This window comes from Dipodomys spectabilis, unplaced genomic scaffold (assembly GCF_019054845.1).
Source record: "Dipodomys spectabilis isolate Male_0828 unplaced genomic scaffold, ASM1905484v1 ptg000002l, whole genome shotgun sequence".
Taxonomy (NCBI): domain Eukaryota; kingdom Metazoa; phylum Chordata; class Mammalia; order Rodentia; family Heteromyidae; genus Dipodomys; species Dipodomys spectabilis.
The window spans coordinates 52,118,589-52,138,591 of NW_024870679.1; the positions used below are offsets into that span (position 1 = coordinate 52,118,589).

General features: G+C 41.5%; 1 protein-coding gene across 1 annotated transcript in view; it reads right to left on the bottom strand.

Moving 5' to 3' along the window:
• The window catches only part of LOC122108047 (phosphatidylinositol 3-kinase regulatory subunit gamma), a 61,970-nt gene that overhangs the window by 13,576 nt on the left and 28,391 nt on the right, over positions 1 to 20,003 (bottom strand). The window contains exons 3-6 of the mRNA XM_042680018.1: positions 7,517 to 7,625; positions 3,392 to 3,490; positions 1,539 to 1,719; positions 590 to 715 (exon numbers count right to left, since the gene is read on the bottom strand). Of these exons, the coding sequence (XP_042535952.1) occupies positions 590 to 715; positions 1,539 to 1,719; positions 3,392 to 3,490; positions 7,517 to 7,625 (515 nt within the window). The remainder of the gene's footprint in view (positions 1 to 589; positions 716 to 1,538; positions 1,720 to 3,391; positions 3,491 to 7,516; positions 7,626 to 20,003) is intronic.

Consider the following 20,003-nt stretch of genomic DNA (forward strand, 5'->3'; position numbering starts at 1 on the left):
CTTGACAAAATCTAGCATTCTTTCATGATAAAAACATCCAATAAGCTAGGTGCCAGTGGCTCACACCTGAAATCCTAGCTACGGTGAAGGGTAAAATCTGAGGATCATGGTTCAGTCAGCCAGGGCAGGAAAGTCTATGAGATTCTAATCATCAATTAAGCACCAAAAAAGCCAGAAGTAAAGCTGTACCTCAAGTAGTAGAGTGCTAGCGTTGAGAAAAGGGCTCAGAACACTAGCCAGGCCCTGAGTTCAAGCCGCACAACTGACAAAAAAAAAATGGGCTGGGAAGGTGACTCAGTGGTAGAGCGCTTGCCTTGCATGCATGAGGCCCTGGGTTTGATTCCTCAGCACCACATAAGCAAAAAGAAAAAAGCCAGAAGTGGCGCTGTGGCTCAAGTGGTAGAGCGCTAGCCTTGAGCTGAAGAGCTGAGGGACAGCGCCCAGGCCCAGACTTCAGGCCCCACGACCGGACCCAAAAAAAAAAAAAAATGTTGTTCAAGATATTAAGGCAACTGAAGATCATCAAAGGAATTGTAGAAAATCTGGTAGCATTGCATACTTATTAGACCAAACACAAAAATATACTGACCTGGGATGTTCTGGTATATTCTTCATATAGCCTGTCATATTCTTTACTCTTTTCCTGATACTGAGAGTGGTACTCTTGAAGTTTTTTGCCTACTGCATCAATATTATCTTCTTTTACCAACTGATCCTATACAGGCACACAAAAGAAGTCGAGAATGTTAGTAATTCAGACATGCTTTTCCATGTCTATTTTTAAATTCTATTTCAAATTTATATGTTCAAGCCACTGTAATGATGCAAAAGCACTAAATCCCTTGTGTTAAAATGAATACTGATCTTTAAATCATATAAAAATAACTAATACTTTAAAACTAAGAAATGAAAGCAAAGAATGGTGATGCATGCCTCTAATTCCAGCACTCGGGAGGCTGAGGCAGAAAAATCAGGAGTTCAAGGCCATCCTGGGCTACAGAGTGAGGCCCTGTTGGAGATGAGAGGAAAAGATGGGTGAGGACGGAGGAGAGGAAAGGAGGAGGAGAACCACAGTGTAAGTGGGTGCATAAACACAAATATTTTGTATACAGTTAATAAATATACAAATTAGCTATTATAAAATAGTATACTGTAAGTTTCAAAAAAAATCTTTGAAAGATCTAAATTTTTTTCAAAATGAGTACATTTGGGCTGGGAAGGTGGCTAGTGGTAGAACGCTTGCCTTGCATGCATGAGGCCCTGGGTTCGATTCCTCAGCACCACATAAGCAAAAAGTAAAAAGCCGGAAGTGGCGCTGTGGCTCAAGTGGTAGAGCGCTAGCCTTGAGCTGAGGAGCTGACGGACAGCACCCAGGCCCAGAGTTCAGGCCCCACGAACGGACACACACACACACACACACACACACACAAAAACAAAATGAGTACATTTCTTTTCAGTTAATGAGCCTGATTTTCTAAAGTCACATTATTATGTTAAACAATGACTTGCTCAACAGCTATGAAGAACTCTGAGCATACCTGTTGATATCTGGACACTGGGTACATCAGCTTCACATCAAGTTTGGGATTGTACTGAGCAAGAGATTCATGATGATAGTGGTTAATGAGCTCCACCACAGAATTAAATGTCAAAGGATCAGAAAAGCCATATTTACCATCCCGATGATAGATCTTTATTAACTTATTATTGCCTCCTTTCCTGTGAAAAACAAAACAACTGTAGTTTTTCCCAAAAATTCTGCTTAAAAGTATTAGTCTTATATGGTGATTCACATAATAAACAAGTTTTACTCTGCTAATAGGACTAGGAATGCATATACATAGATACATGCATGGGGCTGGGAAGGTGGCTCAGTGGTAGAGTGCTTGCTTTGCATGGGTGAGGCCCTGGGTTCAATTCCTCAGCACCACATAAGCAGAAAAAGCTGGAAGTGGTGCTGTGGCTCAAGTGGTAGAGCGCTAGCCTTGAGTTCAGGCCCCACGAAGGACAAAAATAAATGAATAGATAAATAAATGCATGCATATATATGGATATACACACGTGTGTGGGAAAGTACACATAAAATCATTTTTATCTTTTGCCCATAAAACATCTTAGCTAGGGGCTGGGAAGGTGGCTCAGTGGTAGAGCGCTTGCCTTGCATGCCTGAGGCCCTCGGTTCAAGCATCACCACCACAAAATAAATAAAATGGCATTATATAAACAGATGAAAAACCTTTCCATAACTGAGTTATTTTAATCATTAAAATTGTATCTGGAAATATCTGATGCAGTATTTTTAACCTATTTTTAATCTTTTATAAGTATAAAAAAATCACACATCTACCACTTAGGAAATAGTAAAATTCTTCTGGCACAGGCTGAGAACTGCTCTATCCACATATTCTCAGCAGTCAAAATTATGTTCTACTTCTTGAAATCTGTATAAAGGAAAAAGAGTTTTTAGCGGGATAGATTTATTAGTAACCTGAAGATATAACCTTGAAGCCAGACACTGGTGGCTCATGCCTGTAATTCTAGCTACTTAGGAGGCTGATATCTGAGGATCATGGTTCAAAGCCAGCCCAGGCAGGAAAGTCTGTGAGATGCTTATCTCCAATGAACCATCAGAAAACCAAACATGGGCTATCACTCAAAGTGGTAGAGCGCCAGCCTTGTGCAAAAAAGCTCAGGGACAGCACCCAGACCCTGAGTTGAAGTCCCAAGACCAAAAACAAAATAAAACAAAACACATTCCTTTGACTTCTATTTCATTGATTAAGTCAAATAAAATGTATATTTTTTTTAATTGTGAAAATACCGTACAGAGGGGTTACAATTACATGGGCAAGGTAATGAGTACATTTCTTATCAAGCATTGTTGCCTCCTCCTTTGTTTCCTCTTCCCATTAAAATGTATACTTAACTCCTTTATACTTAGGGATTTTAGCCTTTGCATTTTATTTCTACATAAAAGAAAAACAGTTGACATTTTTATAAGATGTTTGACTATTTACTATGTGGGAAAAAAAATTTTTTTAAGTTAGCCAAGGGGCTGGGAAGGTGGCTCAGTGGTAGAGTGCTTGCCTTGCATGCATGAAGCCCTGGGTTCCATTCCTCAGCACCACCTAAGCTGAAAAGGCCAGGAGTAGTGCTATGACTCAAGTGGTAGAGCGCTTGCTTGAGCTGAAGAACTGAGGGTGAGTCCAGGCCCAGAGTTCAGCCCCATGACCGACACACACACACACACACAAAGCCAAATTAAAAATTACATATCTAGATTGGGCAAGAATATGAAAAATATGCATATAAAGATTTAAATAAGATGCAGAACCCCCTATATATTCAGAACCTAAATAAGGGGGCAGGAGCCAAAGGACGGAGTACTCACCTCAAAGTCAAAGTATAATCTCCCTGCATTTTTGTTGAAGCATCTCGAACCAAGAAGGTACCATCTGGCATGTCCCGTAATTTGTCATTTACCTCCTCCCTGAAAAACACAATTATAGGAAGCATGAAAAAGCATAAGCATGGTTGTCTTCACATGTTACTGCTGAGTTAGAAGGTGGGTGTGTATGTGTTCTAGTCATGGGGGCTCTCAGAGGTCATTTAGTTCCTCCCTCTAGATACACTCTTTCTGTTTTGATTTTGGGTGTTATGTAATCTATGGAAAGACTATTTGATTTTTAAACTCATCCAGATTCCAAGTGACTGATGAAGATAATGTTTCTATTAAGCCTTTAAGGCTTTCTTAGGCAGGTCTGAACTTGCAGGAAAACTAGTTTCAGAAAAACCTCGCAGGTGTTTTGAAAGAAGCTCATATTTAAGCAACAGTGGCAGCTGTTCCTAAACAGAACGAGGAAAACTCACTTAAATTCACAACCTTCAATAGATATTCACTAATTTGAATTTACACTAACAACAAATTTATTCTTCAGAGCTTGTTTCACAATTTAACGGACAACACTATAACACTAAAAGGAAATGTCAGGACACAAAAGATCCTTGAACTGGGTACCAATGGCTCACAACTATAATCCTAGTTACTCAGGAGGCTGAGATCTGAGGATCATGGTTTGAAGCCAGCCTGGGCAGGAAAGTTTATGAGACTCTTTAACCACTAAAAAATAAAGCAAAAAGTGGAGGTGTAACCTAAGTAGAGCACAAAAGTCTAGGGACAGTATCCAGATCCTGAGTTCAAGTCCCAGGACTGGCACATACACACACACACACACACACACACACACACACACACACACACACACACACACACACACACACACACACACACACACACACACACACACACACACACACACACACACACAGCCTTGAATTACAGTAAGAACCACAAGATCTCAGAATATAAATTTAAATAGTGTTTAATTATAAAGGACCCTTTTATCAGACTACCAAAATAAAATATTCTAGTAATTTTTAATATAAAATATACTAAGACCTCTTCAGAAGTTAAATACAAAATAAACAAATGACCCAACAATTTCACTTCTGCATATATATCCAAAATAATCTAAAGCAAGAGGCTGGGAATGTAGCTTAGTGGCACAGTGCTTGCCTAGCATGCATGAAGCCCTAAATTCAATTCTCAGTACCACATAAACAGAACAATCCAGAAGTGGCACTGAAGCCCTAAATTCAAATCTCAGTACCACATAAACAGAACAATCCAGAAGTGGCACTGTGGCTCACATGGTAGAGTGTTAGCATTGAGCAAAAGAAGCTCAGGGACAGTGCCCAGGCCCTGAGTTCAAGCCCCAGGACTGGCAATAATAATAATAATAATAATAATAATAACAACATCATCATCATCATCATCATCTAAAGCAAGGACTCAAGACTTTTTTTTTGCTAGTCCTAGGGCTTAAACTCTGGGCCTGAATGCTATCCCTGAGCTCCTTTTGCTCAAGGCTAGCATTCTAGCACTAGAGTGGTACTACAGTGCCACTTCCAGCATTTTCTGTGTTTAATTGGAGATAAAAGTCTCACAGACTTTTGGGCCTGGGCTGACTTCGAACCACAATCCTCAGATCTCAGCCTCCTGAGTAGCTAGGATTACAAGCATGAGCCACCAGCACCCAGTAGACTCAGACATTGTTAAACCAGCATTCATATTAGCATTATTCATAATAGCCAAAGCTAAAATAATCCAAACATTCATCAAATCCACAAATCCAGATGAATAAACAAAAATGTGATATAGTCACAAATTGGGATATTATCCACCCTTATAAAAGAGTGAAGTCCTGACATATGCTATAACATGAATCATCCTTGAAGACTGAAATAAGTGAAATATTCCAGTCACAAATGCAAAAGTATTATAAGACTTCATTTACACAAAGTACCTAGAATAGTTGAATTCATAGAAACAGAAAGTAGAAGGGTAGTTGATAGGGGCTGAGGAAGGAGAGACGGGAGTTTTTGCTTTACTAGGTTAGAGCACATTAATTGATGGTAGCGATGGCTGCATAGCAGTGTGAATGTACTGTGCACATAAAATGGCTGAAATGATACAAGTTTTAAAAAAAAGTGAAATGAGCCAGGTGCTGATGGCTCCCGCCTGTAATCCTAGCTACTCAGGATGCTGAGATGTGAGAATCACAGTTCAGAGCCAGCCCAGGCAGGAAAGTCCATGAGATTCTTTTTTTTTTTTTTTTTTTTGGGTCCAGTCGTGGGGCCTGAACTCTGGACCTGGGCGCTGTCCCTCAGCTCTTCAGCTCAAGGCTAGCGCTCTACCATTGAGCCACAGCACCACTTCCAGCTTTTTCTTTTTGCTTATGTGGTGCTGAGGAATCGAACCCAGGGCCTTATGCATGCAAGGCAAGCACTCTACCACTGAGCCACCTTCCCAGCCCGTCTATGAGATTCTTTTTTTTTTTTTTTTTGTCGGTCGTGGGGCTTGAACTCTGGGCCTGGGCACTGTCCCTCAGCTCTTCAGCTCAAGGCGAGCGCTCTACCACTTGAGCTACAGCGCCACTTCCAGTTTTCTGGTGGTTTATTGGAGATAGGAGTCTCACGGTCTCTCCTGCCCGTGCTGGCTTTGAACTGCGATCCTCAGATCTCAGCCTCCTGAGTAGCTAGGATTACAAGCGTGAGCCACCAGCGCCCGGCCCCTGAGATTCTTATCTCCGATAAACCACTAGAAAAAGGGAAGTGGCGCTGTGGCTCAAGTGGTAGAGCACTAGCCTTGAGCTGAAGAGCACAGGGACAGCTCCCAGGCCCAGAGTTCAAGCCCCACAACCGGCAAAAAAAAAAAAAAAATGAAATGAGTACTACTTTGGGAATGGGAGAAAACACAGACAAGAGAGGGAAGAATGAGTATATTGAAGAATTCGGGGGGCTGGGAAGGTAGCTTAGTGGTAGAGCACTTGCCTTGCATGCCTGAGGCCCTGGGTTCGATTCCTCAGCACCACATAAGCAAAAAGAAAAAAGCCAGAAGTGGCGCTGTGGCTCAAGTGGTAGAGCACTAGCCTTGAGCTGAAGAGCTGAGGGACAGCGCCCAGGTCCAAAGTTCAGGCCCCACGACCGGACCCCAGAAAAAAAAATATGTACATAAAATCTCTCTGGTTTCAAAACTACCTTTTACCCCTACCCTGCTCCTCACCAAAAAAACCTATGCCCTAGAGTTCTGTTTCTCCAACCCATGTGTAAAGAGTCTGTATCATAGCCAGGTACCAGTGACTTACACCTGTAATCTTAGCTACTCAGAAGGCTGAAATCTGAGAATCACAGTTCAAAGCCAGCTTGGGCAGGAAAGTCCATAAGACCCTTATCTCCAATTAACCACCAGAAAACTGGAAGTGGCGCTGTGGCTCAAGCAGTAGAGCACTTCCCTTGAGCTGAGTCCCTAAGGACTCAGGGACAGCACCCAGGCCCAGAGTTCAAGTCCATGACCAACAACAACAACAAAAAAGAGTCTGTATCAAAATCATTTAGGGCTAGGTGTAGTAGCACATGCCTATAATCCTAGCACTAAGGAGGCTAAAGCAGAAAGATCCCAATTTTGAGCCCTTCCTGGGCTATAAGTTAGTTCCAGGACAGCTTTGACTACATAACAAGATTCTGTCTCAAACAAAAAAAATTTTGTAGGGATATTGTTAAAGGTAGATTCCAGGGCTATACCTAAACTGACTTCCATAAAAAGAAAGATTTTGGAAGTATTACCTTTGAGGGAAAAAAATACCTAAAAGTATCTTTCAGTCTGAACCCTATGTAACTATCTTAAATGTGTAAATTTCATATATGCTGAAATCCACCTTCAATATAGTATTGAAAGTAATAATCATACCCATAATTTAAAGATTTTCTTGCAACTTTGTAGACAGGAGATGACAGTTCTTGTCATAGGAAGAAAAGAGTTAAGAAAACTTGAATTCACAAAATTCACACACAAATTTTAAAGTGATAATCTTCAAATGCCAAGTAGTACAGCATTAAAATGAATTAACTACTTCTCAAAAAAATTAATTGAATTCAGTTATAGTTGTACAATTACCTGGAAATATCCCCCCAGTACCATTCTGCATCCTGAAGAGAAACGGAACAGTCTTTCATCCCATTTGTAACTGCTGAAGTCATTGGCTTAGGTGGCTTTGGTGGAAGAGCTAGAAAAGAAATGAACATTATATATGTAAATTAGCAATTACTTATTTGCTTCGCTAGGAGCAGGTCATTAACCCATGTATACTAAGATTCAAATAACTGCTAATCCAATTTAAGGTTTAATCTTAGTCAAAAGAATCCTTTAGAATTTTACCAATAATTACTTGAAAAGCAAAATTTTTAAGCTTATTATTTTATTAGCTCCTCCTTATAAATACTGACTTTCAATTCAGCAAAATGTTTTGTCTTTCCTTTGAAAGAAGTCCCATTCCTATTTGGGAGGCTGAGATCAGGAGGATCTTGGTTCCCCGCCACTCTGAGCAGAAAAGTCTGGAAGACTCAGTCACATTAAAAGCTAGGCATGGGGCTGGGAAGGTGGCTCAGTGGTAGCGCGCTTGCCTTGCATGCATGAGGCCCTGGGTTCGATTCCTACCACATAAGCAAGAAGAAAAAAGCCAGAAGTGGCGCTGTGGCTCAAGTGGTAGAGTGCTAGCCTTGAGCTGAAGAGCTGAGGGACAGCACCCAGGCCAGAGCTCAGGCCCCAAGACTGGACCAAAAAAAAAAAAGCTAGGCATGGTAATAACTTGTCACCCCCAACTGTAGTGGGAAGCATAAAATAGGAGCAAGGTCCAGACACGTGCCCAGGTAGGAAATGCAATCCATCTCAGAAATAAATGTAAAAAAGGACTGGAGATGTAGTTTAACAGTGTGTACTTGCTTAACAAGGAGGAAACCCTCAGTTTAAACCAGTTTAAACCCTAGTACTGCTCCCTGGATTGAACTCCAAGTTCTGTGCATGTTAGGCAAGCACTACTGATACATAAACACACACACACACACACACACGGATCTAAGAATGGAGACAGATATATAGATATGGATATAGATATATTTCTTTAAAGTGGTTGAATACCTAGTTGGTTGAAAAAAAATTGATGTGGCTGATGAAACCTACTTGGAACCGTAACTTTTCAAATTTAAAATTTTTCTACATTATCCATGTAACATAGGATCAACAGTTTAAATACGTGCTGTACAAATTGTTATGCTATAGCTAGGAAAGGTAGAAAGACAAGGTGTTCCTAGCACTCAAAAAGAACAAATCTAGCTGGGCACTGGGAATTCATGCCTGTAATCCTAGCTGCTCAAGAGGCTGAGATCTGGTGAGCAGAAGCCAGCCAGAGTAGGAAAGTCATGAGATGCTTATCTCCAATTAACCAGCAAAAAGCTGGAAGCAGAGCTGGGCACCAATCGCTCATGCCTAGCTACTCAGGGAGGCTGAGATCTGAGGATCACAGTTCAAAGCCAGCCCAGACAGGAAAGTCTGTGAGACTCTTATCTCCAATTAACGACCAGAAAACCGGAAGTGGCGCAGTTTCTCAAGTGGTAGAGTGCTAGCCTTGAGTTGAAAAGCTGAGGGACAGCATTCAGGCTCAGAGTTCAAGCCCCACAACTGACAAAAAAAAAAATCTGGAAATGGAACTATGACCCAAGTGGCAGACAAGCAAAAAAGCACAGGGACACTGCCCAGACCCTGAGTTCAAGTCCCAGGAATTGCACACATATATACACACACACAAAGAACAAATCTAGAGGGAATAATACATAGAAAAACATAACCATAAGACTGCCAAATGAAGTAATAGCCATGATAAAGATAAAAGCAAATGTAATGGACACACTTCCAAAAGAACTACAGATGACCTCTGGGGAAATTTTAGTTCCAATTCTAAGATTCTCAAGCTCAGTCCTTACTAAAGAGAATGTTATAACTAGCAAAATTGATCAAGAAACCAATCTGCGGCTACACCTCCTGCTCACGGCTGGCACTCAACTACTTGAGCCATACCTTCTGTCTAATATTTTTCTGGTTTATTGAACATAGAGTTTTATAGACTTCTGCCCAAACTGAGTTAGAATCACGATCCTCAGGTCTTCTGAGAAGCTCATGCCTAAAGTCTGCCTATAGAATAACAATGACCTAGAAGTTCAAAACTGAATTGAGTTATGGCCTATTTTTATATTCCTTGGTTTGATTTCATTTGGGTTGGTGTTCATTCAAGGTCTTGCTATGAAGCCGAGGCTGCTCAAAGATCTCCTGCCTCTGCCTCTGAGTGCTAAAACTACAGCTGTGTGCCACTATACCAGGTCACTTTTTCTTTTATGTAAAAGTGATGTTCAGAGGGGCTACAGTTACATAAACCAGGAAATGAGTACACTTCTTTCTGAACAGTGTCACCTACTCCCTCATTTTCTCCATTTTCCCCTCCTAACCTTCCTCCCCCCACCCCCAGACCACTTCATTTTTTTTTTTCTTTTTTGCTTATGTGGTGCTGAGGAATTAAACCCAGGGCCTCATGCATGCAAGGCAAGTGCTCTACCACTGAGCCACCTTCCTAGCCCAGACCACTTCATTTTTAATTTATTTATTTATTTATTTTTTTGTCAGTTGTGGGGCTTGAACTCTGGGCCTGGGCGCTGTCCCTCAGCTAAAGGCTAGCGCTCTACCACTTGAGCTACAGTGCCACTTCCAGTTTTCTGGTGGTTTATTGGAGATAAGAGTCTTACAGACTTTCCTGCCCAGGTTGGCTTTGAACTGCGATCCTCAAATCTCAGCCTCCTGAGTAGCTAGGATTACAGGCTAGAAGCACCAGCCTGGGCAGGAAAGTCCAGGAGACTGAGACTCTTATCTCCAATTAACCACCAGGAAAACTGGAAGTAGTGTTGTGGCTCAAAGTGATAAAGCACTAACCTTGAGCTGAAAAAGCTCAGGGACAACACCCAGGCCCTGGGTTCAAGCCCCACAACAAACAGGAAGGAAGGAAGGAAGGAAGGAAGGAAGGAAGGAAGGAAGGAAGGGAGGGAGGGAGGGAGGGAGGGAGGGAGGGAAGGAGGGAAGGAGGGAGGGAGGGAGGGAGGGAGGGAGGGAGGGAGGGAGGGAGGGAAAAGAAAAAGAAAGGAAAGAGAGAGAGAAAGCAATATTGCCTGTGGCTCATGCCTACAATTCTAGCTACTCAAAGAGGCTGAGATCTGAGGTTCATCATTCTAAATCAGCCTAGAGAGGAAAGTCTATAAGACTATTATCTCCAGTTAAACACACACACACTCACACACACACACAGAGACACACACACACACACACAGAGTTAGAAGTAGAACTGTGGCTTAAGTGGTAGAGCCTCAGCTTTGAACACAAAAATTCAGGAACAGTGGCCTGACTCTTGAGTTCAAGCCCCAGGACTGGCACACACACACACTATGCAGAATTAGGGTGAAACTCAGTGAAAGCATCTGCCTAGTATGCACAAGGTCTTGGGTTCAATCCTCAGCACTACAAAAAATTAATATCCAAGCATTTTATTGGAGCTGAATACTGTCTTATTACACCTGAATTCTCTCTTGAATTCACTGTAATCCTATCCTAACTTCACTAAAACTACTCTTGCTAAGGTCAGTGTCCTTGTTGCTAAATTCTGTAGATACTTTTAAATCTTCATCTGTAGAATTTCCTACTGTTGGTCGATCTTTTTTGGGTGGTGTAGGAGGATTCAGGTCCTGGGGCTTGAACTCAGGCCCTGGGCACTGTCCCTGAGCTTTTTTTGCTCAAGGCTAGCACTCTGCCCCTTGAGTCACAGCTCCACTTCCAGCTTTTTGGTGATTATTTGGAGATAAGAGTCTTAAGGACTTTCCTGCCTAGGTTGGCTTTGAACTGTGATCCTCAGATTGGAGGCTCCTGAGAATCTAGGATTACAGGCATGAGTCACCAGCAACTGGCATATGATTTTTTCTAAGCAAATAATTTACATGTTTGGGGAGATGTTTTTGAATGAAACTAATTATAACTCAACATCCTGGAAAAAAAATAAATATATATTTAAGCATGACTATTATAATAAACACAGATACCACAAGTACAGCCTAAGTAATTCTTATTTGGATGAAAAGTAAAAAACATGAAATACAGTGTGTACATATTCAATTTTTAGACTTAGGAATCTTTATTTTTGTTAGCACAGATTAGTTTACATAGGGAGTTCATTGTGATAATCCATATATGTATATATGTACTTTGATGAAATTTGTCCTCAATTTATTCCTCCTTCTCCTTCTATATGCCCCTCTTTTCTTTAAACAATTTTCACAGGTTCATTATGATTTTCCTTCCATGCACATGAAGAACTTCAATCATATTCTGTCCTCCTTTACCAAACGCTCCTTTTACCTCTCCCCACTGGTTTTCATCTCCAAACAGTGCCTCATTTTAGCGTAGTGTTTGAGATAATTAAGCATTATCCAATCAATGTTTGTATATAGTAGACAATGCTACTTTAAAACCTTATTAAACTGTGGAAACTAGAACACTGAAAAATCAAACTTATTGCTGGGTGCCGGTGGCTCATGCCTATAATCCTAGCTACTCTGGAGGCTGAGATCTGAGGATCACAGTTTCAAAGCTAGCCTGGGCAGGAAAGTCAGTGAGACTCTTATCTCCAATTAACCACCAGGAAACCAGAAGTAGAGCTGTGGCTCAAGTAGTAGAGTGTGCGCCTTGAGCTGAAGAGCTCAGAGGCAGCAGCTAGGCCAGGAGTTCAAGCCCCATGACTGACAAAAAAAAAAAAAAATCAAGCTTATTGAACTAGAAAATATAAGACTAAAAATAAATATAATAATGAACTGCTAAAACACTAGACAAAAATGTTGGACTATGAATTGGGGCCTATGAATCACTCTATTTCTAGATTTACAATAACCAATTATAACCAAATAGGGATTTGAAACAAATGGTAGCTGTGCTTGTTTTGTTTGCTAGATATTAACGTGCACCTCCCTTTCTTTGGTAACAGTACTTCAATTTCATCAGGTAGATTGACTCATCCCCTAGGTATATATCTCAGTAAATCAAAGCCTCTTGCTGTTCCCTAAACTAAGGGACTGATACATAATCTAAACAAAACAAACTCAATCTTTATTAAAAGGACTTTGAATTCTAAGCAAAATAGTGTAAATGATGGGACAGGACAGTTAGTTCTAGCTAGACCAATTAATCAGGCAAGAAAAAGAAATTTAGAAGTATACACATTGGGATGGAAGAACAAATAAATAATCATTAGCTACATTAGCCTCTAATCATAGCGTTAGTTTGTCCTTTGAAGATTGGAACTGACTTGTCCTCTGACTTTGTTCCTATGAAAGTCCTGGGTGTCATTTGCTTCCAATAGAGATTTGTGAGTCTATCATTTATTGTGGCTACTTGATTTAGATAACTTACAGCTTCTTCATCGGCATTTGCTGCTACACCTTTTTTTTTTTTTTTTGGCCAGTCTTGGGGCCTGAACTCTGGGCCTGGGCGCTGTCCCTCAGCTCTTCAGCTCAAGGCTAGCGCTCTACCACTTGAGCCACAGCGCCACTTTCAGCTTTTTTTTTCTGTTTATGTGGTGCTGAGGAATCAAACCCAGGGCTTCATGCATGCAAGGCAAGCACTCTACCACTGGGCCATCTTCCCAGCCTTTTATATAAGGCTTCACCTTTTATAAAAGACAGCGTCTTTTCTTTTTCCGTTTTTTTTTTGTTGTTGTTGTTGTTATCGTTGTTTGGTTGTGGGGCCTGAACTCTGGGCCTGGGCACTGTCCCTCAACTCCAGCTCAAGGCTAGTGCTCTAGTTCTTGAGCCACAGCGCCACTTCCACTTCCGGCTTTTTCTGCTTATGAGGTGCTGAGGAATCGAACCCAGGGCCTCATGCATGCAAGGCAGGTACTCTATCCTGAGCCACCTTCCCAGCCTGACAGCTTCTTTTTTTTTGGGTCCGGTCGTGGGGCCTGAACTCTAGGCCTGGGCGCTGTCCCTCAGCTCTTCAGCTCAAGGCTAGCGCTCTACCACTTGAGCCACAGCGCCACTTCTGGCTTTTTTCTTTTTGCTTATGTGGTGCTGAAGAATTGAACCCAGGGCCTCGAGCATGCAAGGCAAGCGCTCTACCACTGAGCCACCTTCCCAGCCCCCAGCTTCTTTTCTTAAACCTCATGAACCAACATTCCTTCTGTAGATTCCTTACTTCTCACCCTTCAGAGAACTGAAGAGAGTGATAGGAACTTGTTCTGGATTAGGCATTGGGTTCTGGAGCATGTGGCCAGTTTGATCTTCCATCCAGACTACTAAAACTTTCTATGTATCAACAATAAGACTCTTTTGCATTCTTAGTCATGTGTATAGTTGAGAAGACTTTTAATTTCTTAAAGCAATTTTTCCTTTGTATTCACAACTTGGCTAAGTGCTTAACACAAGAAATTTCGTTTTTAGCCTAGCCCCGCTTTCTTGACAAGCCTTCTTCACTAAATTTAATCATTTCTAACATTTGATTTAAAGTGAGACATGCAGGGAGAATGGTGATGAAAAGAAATCTAAAAATATCCTCCATATGTATCATTTTAAAAATCCAATATGGGCCAGGCACCAGTGGCTCACGCCTGTAATCCTAGCTATTCAGAAAGCTAAGATCTGAGGATTGCAGTTCAAAGCTAGCTCAGGCAGGAAAGCCTGTAAGACTATAATCTCCAATTAACTATTAAAAAAAAAAAAAAAGGTCAGAAATAAGCCAGAGACGAAAGTGATACAGCACTAGACTTTAGCAAAAAAAAGGTCAAGGAAACTGGACGCCAACCAGTGCTCACACCTGTAATCCTAGCTACTCAGGAGGCTGAGATCTGAGGATCACGGTTCAAAGCCAACCCAGGCAAGGAAAGCTCGTGAGATTCTTATCTCCAATTAGCCACCAGAAAACTGGAAGTGGGGCTGTGGCTCAAGTGGTAGAGTGCTTGCCTTGAGCTGAAGAGCTGAGGGACAGCGCCCAGGCCCAGAGTTCAAGCCCACAACTGACAAAAAAAAATTAAAAGGTTAAGGACAGAGCCCAGGTCCTGAGTTCTAGCCTTAGAAGGGGTGGGGGTGAGGTGGGATCCAATATAAGATAGTAAAAAGGGGGCTGGGAAGGTGGCTCAGTGATTGAGTGCTTGCCTAGCATGCATGAAGCCCTGGGTTTGGTTCCTCAGTACTACATAAACAGAAAAAGCCAGAAGTGACACTATGACTCAAGTGGTAGAGCGTTAGCCTTGAGCAAAAGAAGCTCAGAGACAGTGCATAGGGCCTGAGTTCAAGCCTCAGGACTGATTTAAAAAAGACAGTAAAAAAATTAATTTATCTCTAGCTTCCATATTACTAAAATTTTAATAAACTGAAACTTTTAAAATAGACCATTTGGGACATATCTCTTTTTTTTTTTGCCGGTCATGGGGCCTGAACTCTGGGTCTGGGCGCTGTCCCTCAGCTCTTCAGCTCAAGGCTAGCGCTCTACCACTGGAGCCACAGCACCATTTCCGGCTTTTTCTGTTTATGTGGTGCTGAGGAATCGAACCCAGGGCCTCATGTTTGCAAGGCATGCACTCTACCGCTGAGCTACCTTCCCAGCCCTGGGACATATCTCTTTTAATATTCAATGTGACAGACTTTTGAAAAGGCACTTATAAAGTAGTTCTACTGTATCATGCAATACAATGGTTATCTTAAGAAGAACCATGCAGGACTGGAGGCATGGCTCAAGTGGTAAAGTGCTTGCCTCACAAGTGTAAGTTCCTGAATTCAAAATCCCAGTACCAAAGGGAAGAAAAAAGCACTACAAGAAACACTGCGCAACTGACTTATGAGCTGCTTCTTCACTGAACTCTTCTTATTTGAAAGACTAAAAACTATATTCATATTAATTTTTGGCAGACATTTTTAATGAAAATAAGCCAAGACTTTTAAGAGACTATCACCAGAGCTGGACCTTCTAGCACGTACCTGTGATCATAGCCCTCAGGCAGCTAAGGCTAGAAGATCAGAGGTCCAGGTCAGTACAGGCTACATAGCAAGACAAGAAAGAAGAAAGGAAAGAGGGAAGGACAGAGACTAGAGGAAAGGAATGAAAGAGAGGGAGAGAGGTCCTGAGGTCAAGACCAATTTGACCTATTCTAGACTGTGTCACAAAAAGAACTAAGATCAATCAGCCTGTAATCCTAGCTACTCAAGAGGCTGAGATCTAAGAATCCCAGCTCAAAGCCAGCCAGGCAAAAAGTCCTGTGAGACTCTTAGCTCCAATAAACCACTCAGAAAACTGTGGCTCAAGTGGTAGAACACTTGAGCCTTGAGCACAAAGAAGCTCAAAGACAGCACCTAAGACTGACAAGAAAGAAAGAAAGAAAGAAAGAAAGAAAGAAAGAAAGAAAGAAAGAAAGAAAGAAAGAAAGAAAGAAAGAAAGAAAGAAAGAAAGAAAGAAAGAAAGAAAGAGAGAGAAAGAAGGAAGGAAGGAAGGAAGGAAGGAAAAAAGAAATAAGATAGAATCAAGGCAAACATCACATTGAGATGTACAAGATACTAGGTTGAAAAATGAACTTTACAAGTTAGGGGGGGAAGAGGAGAGAGTGTAGTTGTGGAGGTGGGGAGGGAAGGGATGGTAGGAAAAAAAAAAAAAACCAAGGAGGAGGCAACAATGCTTGATAAATGTACTCATGGGCTGGGAATGTGGCTCAGTAGTAGAGCGCTTGCCTTGCATGCCTGAGGCCCTGGGTTCGATTCCTCAGCACCACATAAGCAGAAAATAAAAAGCCGGAAGTGGCATTGTGGTTCAAGTGGTAGAGCGCTAGCCTTGAGCTGAAGAGCTGAGGGACAGCTCCCAGGCCCCATGACCACCAAAAAAAAAAAAAGAAAAAGAAAGGTACTCATTACCTTGCTCATGTAACTGTAACCCCTCTGTATAGTATTTTCACAATAAAAAACATTTTAAAAAATCACACTGAACATCTCAATTAGTGCAAAAAAGGGGGGGCTTGACAAAATTCAACACACTTTAACGACAAAAGCTTTGAAGTAACTAAGAATAGAAAGAATGTACACTTCAACAATGAAGACTATATATGACAAACCTACAGCCAACATTATACTGACCAGAGAAAAACTACAATCATTTCCTCTGAAGTCAGGACTGAGACGAGGGTAATCTCCCTACTCTTATTCAACACAGTACAATATATTCCTAGCCAGAGCAAGGAAGCAAGAAAAATAAAGAAAAGGAATTCAAAGGAAGTAGGAAGAGCCCGGCGCTGGTGGCTCACGCCTGTAATCCTAGCTACTCAGGAGGCTGAGATCTGAGGATCACAGTTCAAAGCCAGCCCGGGCAGGAAAAGTCTGTGAGGCTCTTACCTCCAATAGGCCCAAAGAAACATAGAACCAATGGTTTCCCTTATTTGCAATAACTAATATATGTCTGAGACAAGTGGAAAAGGTCAGATAAGTTGATGTTAGGTGAAATGAACCCCAAGATAAGGATTCAAATGTTTTTCCTTTCATGCGATGTTTCTAACATATTTATAAGATGATTTCTTTGTTGCTTTGTATGTCCCTCCCCCCACAGTATAACCCCAATTGTATCTGATATTGGTATAATTTGTGGAGGGGAAGGGAAAAAACAAATTGTTTAAATGGAGATGGGGGGAGGGGAGGATGGGAAGGGGAAACAAAGGAGGAGGCAACAATGCTTGATAAGAAATGTGCTTAGCAGGGCACTGATGGCTCAATCCTGTAATCCTAGCTACTCGGGAGGCTGAGATCTGAGGATCATGATTCAAAGCTAGCCAGGGCAGGAAAGTCTATGAGATTCTTATCTCCAAAAAACCACTAGAAAACCGGAAGTGGCACTCGCCTTGAGCTGAAGAGCGCAGGGACAGCGCCCAAGCCCAGAGTTCAAGCCCCACGACTGACCAAAAAAAAAAAAAGTGCTGGGAAGGTGGCTCAGTGGTAGAGCATTTGCCTTGCATGCTCGAGGCCCTGGGTTAGATTCCAAAGCCGGAAGTGGCGCTATGTGGCTCAAGTGGTAGAGCGCTACCCTTGAGCTAAAGAGCTGAGGGACAGCGCCCAGGCCCAGAGTTCAGGCCCCACGACCGGACCCCCTCCCCCCCCAAAAAAAAGAAATGTACGCATTATCTTGCCCATGTAATTGTAACCACTCTATACAGTATTTTCACATTAAAAAAAATAAAATTAAAAAATAAAAAATAAACAACCAGAAACAGAAAAAGCCAGAAGTGGTGCTATGGCTCAAGTGGTAGAGCGCTAGCCACCAGCACCTGGCAAACTTTCCTAACTTAAACCGAGTGAAAAGTTTGTGGCTGGGAATGTGGCTTAGTGGTAGAATCCTTGCCTACCCCAAATGAAGCCCTGGGTTTGATTCCTCAGTATCACATACACAGAAAATGCTGGAAGTGGTGCTGAGGCTCAAGTGGTAGAGTGCTAGCCTTGAGCTAAAAGGAAGCTCAGGGACAGTGCCCAGGCCCTGAGTTCAAGCCCTAGGAAGGAAGGAGGGAGGGAAGGAAGGAAGGAAGGGAGGGAGGGAGGGAGGGAGGGAGGCTGGTGGCTCATGCCTGTAATCCTAGCTACCTAAGAGGTAGAAATCTGAGGAGTGCAGTTCAAAGCCAGCCTGGGCAGAAAAATCTGACATATTCTTGTTTCCATTTAACCAGAAAAAAACTGGAAGTAGGAATGTAGTTCAAGTAGTAAAGGACAAGCTATGAGCAAGGAACAAAAAAAAAACAAAAACAAGAGCCAGATGCCCTGAGTTGGGCGCGCGCACGCACGCACGCACGCACACGCGCGCGCGCACACACACACACACACACACACAATCTGTTAAAACGCAGGGCACCACTGCCTCATGCCTGTAATCCTAGCTGCTCAAGAGGCTGAGATCTGAAGATGGCAGTTCAAAGCCAGCCCAGGCAGGAATGTCCTTGAGACTCATCTCCAATTAACCACCAGAAACCAGAAGTGGAGCTATGGCTCAAGTGGTAGAGCACTCGCCTTTAGGTGAAGAGATCAGGGACAGCGCCCAGGCCGGAGTTCAAGCCCCATGACTGATCAAAAAAAAAAAAAAAAAATCCTTCGTAGTTAGAGCTGAGGGTATTTAAATACTAAGAACATAAAAATATTATCCAGTTAAATAAGTGTTGTCAAAATCAAATGGTGTTATCAAAGAAAGACACAATAAGCCTGAAATCTTTTTCAGATTATAAATTCTAACTATCTTAACCAGAAAGTTTTAACGATGATATTATGACCCAATTAGTGAATGGTAGCCTGAATTTCTGGGATCATTAAACCAGGTTTTACTAATCACTGTTAAGGAACCAAAAAAGAAAGAAAAAAAATTCAGACTACATATAATTGTGAATAACCAGATAAAATTAATAATAAATAAAAGTAATAATACAAAACAAAATTTAAAATTATTTCCTAAAACTCACAAATCTATTCCATTTCAAAAGGGGAAAAAATACAAGTTAGAACTACTCAGGATATTATATAATTGCTCATGAAGACTACATTAAAAAAAAAAAAAAGAAAGAAAAAAATTGGTTCCTCAAACTACCTAAGGGACTATGAGACAACTATTTCAGGAGAAGGAAAAGAAATGTAATTTTAATTAAATCTTCAACTTTTTGAAAGCCTAAAAATAAACTTGCAGAAACGGAAGGAAAGAAACAATATTTTAGAAACATTTTAGAAAGGGGAAAAAGTGGACAGCTTTAACCAACTTCTTTTAAAAAGGCAATGATTAAATAATTTCTCCCCAGCAGCAGTGAGCTGCTACATTCAAATCCCAGCCTTCACTGACTAGCTGGCATGCAACAGTGAATTACAGAACAATTTTGCTCATGCATGGACAAATTCAATTTTGCCTCACTGAAATGATTTCTCTGTAGAGTACTCATTAGTAACACTAACCCTCTCCTATGTCCCCAAAACCAATCTGCTTTGTGAGCTAAATCCCAATCCCTAATCAAAAGTTGTTGGCAAAACTCATCTTTGAATGAAAACAGAACAACAGCCAATCATTACTTGCAATCTGGATCATACATTACTGACACAGTTAGAAAACTGCAGTTTTCGAGCAGGTAGTTTTCATTGAGGCTCTTGGCTCACAAAAGAATTCAAGTATGATTTTATCTCTGGAGACATATTTTATTTAAATTATACAGCTTTTTTTCTATGAAATATGCTTTTCTAAAAGACTTTCATAAAATTAACAATGGCTTCAACAATTCAGAGGAAAATTTTATGGCTTTAAAAGTTTATTGGGGAGACTGGGAAGGTGGCTCAGTAGTAGAGCGCTTGCCTTGCATGCATGAAGCCCTGGGTTCCATTCCTCAGCACCACATAAGCAAAAAAGGCTGGAAGTAGCACTGTAGCTCAAGTGGTAAAGCACTTGCCTTGAGCTGAAGAGCTGAGGGACAGCGCCCAGGCCCAGAGTTCAGACCCCACGACCGACAAAAATAAAATAAAAAAAACAAAAAATAGTTTA